The sequence below is a fragment of the Spinacia oleracea genome, chromosome 4, assembly GCF_020520425.1.
Source record: "Spinacia oleracea cultivar Varoflay chromosome 4, BTI_SOV_V1, whole genome shotgun sequence".
NCBI lineage: Eukaryota > Viridiplantae > Streptophyta > Magnoliopsida > Caryophyllales > Amaranthaceae > Spinacia > Spinacia oleracea.
Genome location: NC_079490.1, coordinates 27,812,255 through 27,822,277, shown reverse-complemented (window position 1 = coordinate 27,822,277; position 10,023 = coordinate 27,812,255). Strand labels below are relative to the sequence as shown.

The 10,023-nt window shown below is 42.3% G+C and overlaps 1 protein-coding gene across 1 annotated transcript; it reads left to right on the top strand.

Annotated features, from left to right (window-relative positions):
* The first annotated feature begins 7,960 nt into the window (after positions 1-7,960).
* Positions 7,961-9,412, top strand: LOC110802559 (uncharacterized). Its single transcript, XM_022007986.2, has 2 exons — positions 7,961-8,867; positions 8,952-9,412. The coding sequence occupies exons 1-2, from the start codon at positions 7,961-7,963 to the stop codon at positions 9,410-9,412; spliced, it is 1,368 nt and encodes a 455-aa protein (XP_021863678.2).
* The last annotated feature ends 611 nt before the right edge of the window (positions 9,413-10,023 follow it).

The following is a 10,023-nucleotide window of genomic DNA, read 5'->3' as shown; positions in this document are numbered from 1 at the left end:
AGGGGGTTTTCTCGTTTAGCTAACCCTAAAATTGAGAATCTTTAAAAACATTTTTACCTCGTGATTGAGCTTGGCCAGGCCCAATTACACTTTACAGCTTTGATCCTTCCAATGACAAAGTGAGGGAGTTTCTACGCACCTTTAGATCCTTCCAACGACAAAGTGAGGAAGTTTCTATACTATCAGTTGACAAATCCCAATGACACGTGAGGGATATGTCGACACTTCAAAGTGATGACCATTAAGTCAAATGTTATCACTCGGGGGCTCGTGAGACCCTCGCAAAAACAGGTCACCATGGCTTGTGTGACGCACTCCGTCTAATACTTTGACCATCGTCTTACTCCAAGACTCAGTCAAAGTGGGGGCTAACTGTAGGCACCTACTTTTGTCCCCATTCCCGAAAGGGAAGGTTCAATGATGAAAACATAAATCTCCACTTGACAACGCATCTCCTATAAAATAACGAATCTCAATCACCCTTCTCGTTTCACCCGAAACCTGCTATTTATAGAAACCTGCTATTTATGGAAACCTGCTAAAAATAGTAACTGCCGTAAAGGGTAGCTTCTAAAAGTGGCAAGTCATAAAAGATAGAAACCTGTCAGAATTAGGTGTTGCACTCCAACAAAAATCCTAAATGAGATAGAAAACTGCGAGAATCCTATTCCTAATATGATTCGGAAATAAGAGTTACGTATTAATTAAAATCCTAACGAGCCTAGAGTTCGTAACGGGCCCAGACGCATTCCGTCATGAAATTGATACGCACTAAAAGACTCGATTAAGTCTCAAACACTACGGATTTCAGGAATCCGAATCTGACTAAGAAACCAGCCCAGACCCTATTTTCAACGCCTGGCTCTGGGCGCCGAAATCTTCGGCGCCCAGGCCTGGGCGCTGGAATTACTTGGGTACGTGTTTTTTCCTAATTCTTTGTGGATTAGAGCTCTGCAATTCTATCTTTCCACAAACTCTTTTCTATAAATATAGCCCAAGTTCGACGTGAAATAACAATACACAATTCATATTCTTAGTATTGACTCCAACCCTTAGCCTAAGCCTCACGCTGCGAAATTGTTCACGCGTTCTGTCGCAATCGATCCATAAATCGAACAGAACGTATCCTGTCCCATAATTTGAGATTCGTTAAATAAAAAGGAGAAATAGCAAAGTCAAAGTGGTTAGTTTTCTGAGAACCGTGACACACCTCTCAAGGGTGCGTCGTAATGTGTCCCTTTTCTATGATTTAATTGCTTTCCTCGCCCTTTTTATGAACTGTTAAACTAACTACATCTGATTGTTCTATCACGCTTAATAAATATAATATTTTTGGGAAATTGGATTATCATGCTAGGTCCCTTAATACAATCTAAAACAGATAATCGCGTTCGATCTAGTATTATATGTTGCATATTGTTAAAATCAACTCAGATTAGTTTAATAGTTAACGCATGTCCCTTCAATTATTTATGCTGAGCTAGTAAGGATATCCTGCCTCCGGAGTTATCGACGAGCGAGTACTCCTCTCGGTAGTTACAGTCCCCCGAACCCTCAATCTCTACCTTGCGGGTGTATGTTGAGAGATCCCCACACCAGGGATCACAAGGGAACCTACGGCCGTCGTGGTCAAACATAATTGCACTCCCTTTATGTCACGATAACCGGGTTTTGTCAGTTTTTCTCATTGTCGTTAAAAACTGAATGACGACTCCTATATTACTAGTTAATTGGGTGTAAACTCACAGGAAATCCAATTACACTTGATTGAATAAAAAGAATCGTCACACCCACGAGGGACGAGGTCACGCATTAGCCTCGTGCTTTTTCGACCCCCTCACAGACGCGCGCGCGCCTGGCTACGGGGTGTGCGAGCTTGCTCTTGTGCCTCATAGGCCACACAAGCATGGAAATGGGCTGGGCGCAAGCCTAGCCCAAGCATGCACGTGGACATTTTTTCTTAAAATTGTTTATTTCGTTGGGCTTGACATGTTTGCATTAATTTGGGCTAACGGGATATTTAATTTAATATTTTATTTACTTGGGCCGGGCCGCGAGTTTTAATTTAATATTTTATAATTAATTATCCGGAATAATTATTGGTTTGAGTGGGAGCCACTAAATGAAATTAAAATGTAATAATTATATTTTTAATTATTTTCGTAGGTCGCATTATTTTAATTAAATTAAATTTTAATTAGAATAAAGTCTAAGGATTAATAATTTGGAAATTGATTAATCTTTTAGGACGCGTTTATGTGAACGTGAATTTTAATTAATTCACGTGAATACTTGCATAATCATATGGGCCATTCGTTTTAGCATATGAATGTGTGAATGCATAGAATATATATTTTACGTAATGCAGGTACTTGTGAGGGGGTCGAAAAAGCACGAGGCTAATGCATGACCTCGTCCCTCTTGGGCGTGACGTCGTCAGATCAAGTGTAATTGGATTTCCTGTGAGTTTACACCCAATCGACTAGTAATATAGGAGTCGCCATTCAGTTTTTAACGACAATGAGAAAAAATGACAAAACCCGGTTATCGTGACATAAAGGGAGTGCAATTATGTTCGACCACGACGGCCATAGTTCCCTTGTGATCCCTGGTTTGGGGATCGCTCAACGTACACCCGCAGGGCAGAGATTGAGAGTTCGAGGGACTGTAGCTACCGAGAGGAGTGCTCATCGATAATACTTCAGAGGCAGGTTATCCTTACTAGCTCAGCATAAATAATTGAAGGGACATGCGTTAAACTATTAAACTATTCTGAATTGATTTTAGCAATATGCAACACATAACACTAAATCGATCGTGATTATCTTATTTAGATTGATTTAAGGTACCTAGCATGATAATTCAATTGTCCAAGGTATTATCTTATTAGGCGTGATAGATCAATCAAATTAATAGTTTGACAATTTTATAAAAGGGTGATGAAAGCGATTAAATCATATGAGGGACACATTACAACGCACCCTTGAGAGGTGCGTTGTGGTTCTTAGAAAACTAACCACTTGACTTTGCTATTTCTCCTTTTATTTAAAGAATCCCGGGTTTCTAAGCAATGTTCCAGTATTTAGGCTTAATTCATCAAGCTACAAGGGGCAGGATGCGTTCTGTTCGACTTTTGGGTCGATTGCGACAGAAACGCCGGATCAATTTTGCAGCGTGAGGCTTAGGCTTAAGGCTAGAGTCAATACTCAGGTTATGGAATTGTGTGTCCTTTTCTTCACGTCGATTTTAGGCTGTATTTATAGGAAAAGAGTGTGTGGAAAGATAGATTTTAAGATACGAATCCAAAAAGATTCCGGAGATAAAACGGCCCCAGGCATTTTCAGCGCCCAGATCCAGGCGTTGAAAATGGGATATGGGCCGAGTTCTTTGTCAGATTTGGACTCTTAGAACACGAAGCTTTTGAGATTTATCCGAGTCTTTTAGTGCGTATTAACTTATGACGGAATGCGTCTGGGCCCGTTACGAACTCTAGGTTCGTTAGGAATTTAATTAATACGTAACTCTTATTTTCGAATTATACCAGGAATGCAAATTCTATCTCTTTTAGGATTTATGTTGGAGTGCAACACCTAATTCTGACAGGTTTCTATCTTTTATGACTTTTCCACTTTTAACAACTACTTTTTACGGAAGTTACTATTCTTAGCAGGTTTCTATAAATAGCAGCTTTGGCTGAAATGAAAGGGTGATTGAGATCCGTTATTTTATAGGAGATGCGTTGCCAAGTGAAGATTTATGTTCTCATCATCAAACCTTCCCTTTCGGGAATGGGGACAAAAGTAGGTGTCTACAGTTAGCCCCCACTTTGACTGAGTCTCGAGATGAGACGATGGTCACAGTACTAGACGGAGTGCGTCATATAAGCCATGGTGTATGTGACCTATTTTGCGAGGGTCTCACGAGCCCCCGAGTGATAACATTTGACTTAAGGGTCATCACTTGAAGTGTTAACACATTCCTCACGCGTCATTGGAATTCGGTAACTGATAGTATAGAAACTCCCTCACTTTGTCATTGGAAGTATCTAGAGATGTTTTCGAAATCAAAGCTATAAAGTGTAACTAGGCCTAGCCAAGCCCAATCACGAGGTAAAATGTTTTAAAGATTCTCATTTTCAGGGTTAGCTAAACGAGAAAACCCCCTTGTTTTTATAGGACGTAAAACGGAGGAAAATCCAGCACATCGCTCTTTTTGGAAAAACGGAAAACCAATCCTTTGATTTTTGGAAAAGGGAAACCATCCTTTGATTTTTGGAAAAGGGAAACCATCCTTTGATTTTTGGAAAAGGGAAACCATCCTTTGATTTTTGGAAAAGGGAAACCATCCTTTGATTTTTGGAAAAGGGAAACCATCCTTTGATTTTTGGAAAAGGATAAACCGGGAAAAGTTATCGCTGCAGCGACTAAGGACCTGCGTGGTTAGTGACGCAGACCCCGCCCGCTGAAGGTGGGCGAGCCTGTCTGCTGAGGGTGGACGCCTCGTCCGATAGAAGTGGACGAATCTGCTTTGATGTTTTGAAAATAAGGACCTACGCGGTTTGTGACGTAGACCCCGCCCGCTGAAGGTGGGCGAGCCTGTTTTTGTTTTGAAGATTTCATTTTCTTTTCATTTTCGAAAACTGAGGACCTGCGCGGTTAGTGACGCAGACCCCGCCCGCTGAAGGTGGGCGAGCCCTGTCCGCTAAGGGTGGATGCCCCGCCCGCTGGAGGTGAGCGAACCTGAATTCGTCTTTTCGATTTGGGACTCGCGTGGTACGTGCCGCGATCTTGCCCGATTGAGGTGGGCAAGTCCCTATTTCATTTGTTCTTGTGGGTTGATAACGTGCTTAGACGGACCATTGTGGGTTGACAACGTGCTTAGACGGACCATTGTCTCGTGGTCATCATCTTTCATGGTTTTGAGCTAGTCTTTACGGCTCAATTTTCCCACTACCTGGGTCCTTGATTAGGGGACTATGTATAAGTGTCAACTGCGACCTTTGTCTTGAGGTCGTAATCCGGTTTTATCTTTTGAGATTATCCAAACACGGGACTTCGTACAGCGTAGTCTGGGATTATTGTTTTAACTTTGCATACTCTCTTTTGAAATATATATTTTCTTTCGATCCTCCAAGCACTCGTGCTTGACGGTCATTTCTTTTCAAAGAGGTTCCTTGGGGATACGCATTTTGTAATGTCCTTGATCGTGTTTGGGATCGTGCTCGTTGAAGGAAATAGGGCCCTTGGTCCAAGTATTCATATAATGTTAAGTCTAATAAATGCGGTTTAGTATTAATTAACAAGTTAATAATTCAGTGAGATCAAGTGAGCTGAATGCCTAGCTAGAGGCCGCTTCAGTTCAAGCGGAATTAATTATATTAATCCACAGCTTACTCTTGACTGAACCCGTAGGGTCACACAAATAGTACGTAAACGGATCAAGTATTTAATGGAATTAAATACTCCATCTATGGATATTCGGAATCGACGGATCTTGGTTTCAGTGGGAGCCGAGATCGTCACAAGCAAGAAATGAATACTCCGGAAACGATGATATTGCCGGAAACGGAAATATGGATCGTATCGGAAATATAAATATTATCCAAGTCGTAGATGTTGCCGGAAACGGAAACATGGTACGTACCGGAAAATATTATCGGAAATGGAAATATTGCCGGAATCGGAAATATTGCCGGAAACAGAAATATTGTCTGAATCGGAAATATTATCGGAATCGGAAAATAATTCAGGAAACAGAAATATTAAATATTTGTTCGAAACGGAAATTAATTCCGGAATCGGAAATATAAAATATTGGTCGTATCGGAAATAAATTCCGGAACCGGGAATTTAATCGGAAGCGCATCGTACGAATCAGCATCGGACGAGGCTTGCTAGACGAAGGCCCAACACGAAGCCAGGCCCACGCCCAGCAAGGCGAGCGCCCAACACGAAGGCCACAAGCCTCGCCAGACCCAGCAAGGTTGCTGGGGCGCGCGCTGAGCGTGCTCGTGGGTTGCGAGGCAGCGCTCATGCGTGTGGGCCGCAAGGCCTGCGCGGTGCGTGCTTCCCTCGTGGTCGTGCGACGCTCATGTTCGTAACGAATCCTAATCCTATTGGAATTCGTGCGTTGATTAAATCCTAATCCTAAAAGATTAAATTTATTATTTAGAGTTCTAATAGGATTCTAATTAATAAATCCGTATCCTCGTAAGATTATAATTCATTTCCATAAACTCTATAAATAGGTGCCTAGGGTCACATATTTAGATCGACAATTGAAGTATTCTAAAGGTAAGCTTTTGAAGCAAAAATCAGCCAAACACTTGCAACCTATTAGCCGAAATTCCTAGTAACCTTAAGGGCGATTCTAGTTGGTCAAGCTTAAGGCGGATCCGGGCGTGCTGTGGACTATCTACGGAGGGACGACACTTGGAGTCCTAAAGACTTGTTCTTGTTCGGTTCAGGCGCAGCTAGGGAGGGCACGCTACAAAGTGTATGCATCTAAATTATGCTAAATGATTATGTGTAAATAATATGTTTCCTGGCTTTATGGTTTTTCCGCATGATTTATGTTTTGTCATATGTATCATAACCTAACAGTGGTATCACGAGCCTCTTATTATTTTCATAATCTAAATTGCATAAACATGGTTAAATATTACAAATTTGCAAGGAATTAAAAGGGGTGATTAATTTTCGTAATTGTTAATTAATTGCAAATTGCGTTTATTTAATTATATGTACGCAGTTTTTCGGCAGAATGTTCGTTACTCAACCAAATCGAGTGATTTTTGTGTCAATTCCGCATGTAAAAGGCATTCTAAAATTTTGACAAAAACAATATTTTTTGCCGAAACCCAGAATTCCTAAATTCGAAGCCTAACTATGACTTTTCGGAGGTTTTAGTTTTTCGAACGCAAAAGTTTGTAAATTTAAGATGTTCAATTAAATATTTGCGATTCTTGTTGATAAATCTTGAATCTTTGATTGACCTACTATATATGTTTAACAAGTTTGAATGCCTAGCCTTGTTAATTATACAACCTAATTTGTAATTATGATTAATTTGTTGAAATTCGAATAATTTAGAATTGATTTGATTTTCATAATTAATTAATAATTTCATTAGGTACCCATGATTAAAAACCACCATAAAAATTGTTAATTTGTGTTAAATTTTAAATTTTTATGACCTAGATTTGAATCCATGTTAATCGGAAATTAATTGATTAATAAATTTTCGATTTTTCGCCCTAAAATTATGAAATTAATATGATTTATTAATTTGTCATTAATTTTGGAAATAAAAGTTTTAATTTTTATGCAATTCGCTCATAAAACTTGCACGCACAAAGCAATGGACGCTACGTGTTACCATTAAGGGGTGTTGTATAGTGCGGGCATGCGACGACGAGCAAGGGAGCTCGTCGCCCATGCGGTACGATGCAACGAGCAAGGGCCATGGCACACGAGCACAAGGCAGCACGCTGCCCTGTGTCGAGTGTTGTGCGCATGTGGGCGAGTGGGCAAGGGCGAAGGGCAAGGCGCAGGCCAGTGGCAGATGCATGTGGGCAGCAAGCATGTTGCGCCACAGCGCGCGCTGCCACGCCCAGCAAGCAAGCGGGCGCACGCAGCGTGGCCTGCAGTGCTGCGTTGCGTGTGGCCTGTAGGCGCGACGAGCGCGCGGAGCGTGGCCTGCAGTGCTGCGTTGCGTGTGGTTGCTTGCGTGCTGCTGTACGAACAATCAAGGGGCGCTAAGCCTCGTGCACTCGATGGGGCTTGGGGCGCAAGCCCAAGTGCCTCGTCGTGTCTCGATTGAGTCGTTTCAAATTTAATTTTGAATTTTCAGTTCGGAAATAATTTTAATTAATTTTAAAATTAATAACTTAAATTGTTTTCTCGGATTTTAATTTTGAATATTATAATTATTATACGTGGCAAACATTGCCAGAGAAAGGATGACAGGGGAGCTGATGTCAGTCATCCAGGGGCCTCAGGAATCTCTGAGGGAATACATATCCAGATTCAATATGGAGGCGTCGAATATACCCAAGTTGCAGCAAGAGGTAGCAGTCCTGGCCATGATGACTGGTCTGCGGGATGGAGAGTTCAAGAGTTATCTGGGCAGAAAATCATTCACAACCCTGGCAGAGGTACTGGGAAAGGCAAATAAATTTATAAAGAGTGAAGAAATTGGCAGAGCAACCTCACGTCGATATGTGGCAAGTGAGAACAATTACGGTAGTCAGAGCAAGAAAGAGCCATACAAAAAAGAATACCCAGACAGAAGAGAAAACCCACAGCCAAGAAGAGACTGGCAGGGACCAGGCAGAGGCAAAGGTAACGAATTCAAAACTGAAAAAAGGGGGAAGTTTAGTGAGTATACCCCCTTAGTGGCATCCAGAACTCAAATTTTTGCCATCAGCAAAGAAGACGAGAAGTGGCAGAGACCTCCCAAAATGTACGACAAGTACAGGGACCCAAAAAAGTACTGTGACTTTCACAGAGATCATGGCCACCTCACAGAAGAATGCACTCATTTGAAGGATAATATCGAAGATCTGATCCGGAGGGGATACTTGACTCAATTCAAAGCAAAAAGCTCGTATAGCAGGACCTATGAGAACAGAGATAATGATAATAGGTCCGACAATAAGAAGGCGGAACCCAAGCAAAGCTATCCAGCAGACCAAAAGAGAATGGGCGACATTTTGGTCATAACAGGAGGGCCGGTTTACGCAGGAACCACTGTTAGCGGGGCCAAGGCCAGTGTGAGCGAATTCAAACACCAGGTTAATTACCATAATTCTGGCAAGTGGCCCGCCCCTCCAAAAATCCCGCAGTGCACTTTCACAGAGGAGGACTGTAAAGGCATAATATACCCCCATGACGACCCTATGGTATTAGCCCTGAACGTAGCAAACAGATAAATCCACCGTATTCTGATAGACGGAGGTAGCTCTGCGAACATCTTGTTCTGGCCTGCTTTCCAAGAGTTGCAAATTGATGAGAAATACGTAAAGCCAGTCAATTACCCAGTAATCGGATTCACAGGAGCCACAGTGATACCAGAAGGGATAGTCAGTTTGCCAGTGCAGATTGGCCAAGGGAAGGATATCAAGGACATCATGGTAGACTTCATGATTGTGAAATTCCCCGCAGCCTACAACGTCATTCTTGGCAGACCATTCATCCATGACGCAGGGACTGTAGTCTCCACTTATCACCTCACCATGATGTATACGACAAATGATGGCCGCTCAGCCAAGGTCAAAGGCAGTCAGGAGCAGGCTAAGAAGTGCTACCACACTGCGCTAAAACAACCACCCAGACCCCACCACTGGCAGAAGAAGAACTTCCCCAATCTCGAAAAAGAAAGAGAGCAGAGCGCAAAAAAGACAAGTTGTTAAGCATGGAAAACTTCGAGCATCGGGAGGAAGGTCTGTTGGAACCCACGTCAACTGACGAAACTGAGGAGATAGAATTAGAGGAAGGGTTGACAGACCGGACGGTTCGAATTGGCACAGACGTAGATCTATCCCTCAGAGTGAACCTCATTGGTCTGCTGAGAGAGCACGCAGACATATTTGCTTTCACAGCGAACGGAATGCCAGGGATTGACCCCAGTGTCATGGTCCATAGACTGAATGTCAGCAGAGAAGTTAGGCCAGTGAAACAGAAGAAGAGAAATTTTTCTGCAGAGAAGAATGTAGCCATCCAAGAAGAAATCAACAAATTGCTAGCAGCCAAGTTCATAGAAGAGTGCGATTACCCAGAATGGCTGGCTAACGTTGTGATGGTAAAGAAAGCAAATGGTCAATGGAGGATGTGTGTAGACTTCACGGACCTAAACAAGGCTTGTCCGAAGGACTGTTACCCATTGCCCAGAATAGACCAGCTGGTTGATTCCACCACTGGACACGCTCTCTTGAGTTTCATGGATGCATTTTCCGGCTACCATCAGATCACTTTACTCGAATCAGATCGTAAGAAAGCTGCTTTCATCACAGACGCTGGAGTT

Coding starts and splice junctions, on each gene's coding strand:
- LOC110802559 (XM_022007986.2), top strand. CDS start 7,961: ATGACAGGGGAGCTGATGTCAGTCATCCAGGGGCCTCAGGAATCTCTG. Junction 8,868..8,951: donor CACTTTCACAGAGGAGGACT/GTAAAGGCATAA, acceptor GTATTCTGATAG/ACGGAGGTAGCTCTGCGAAC.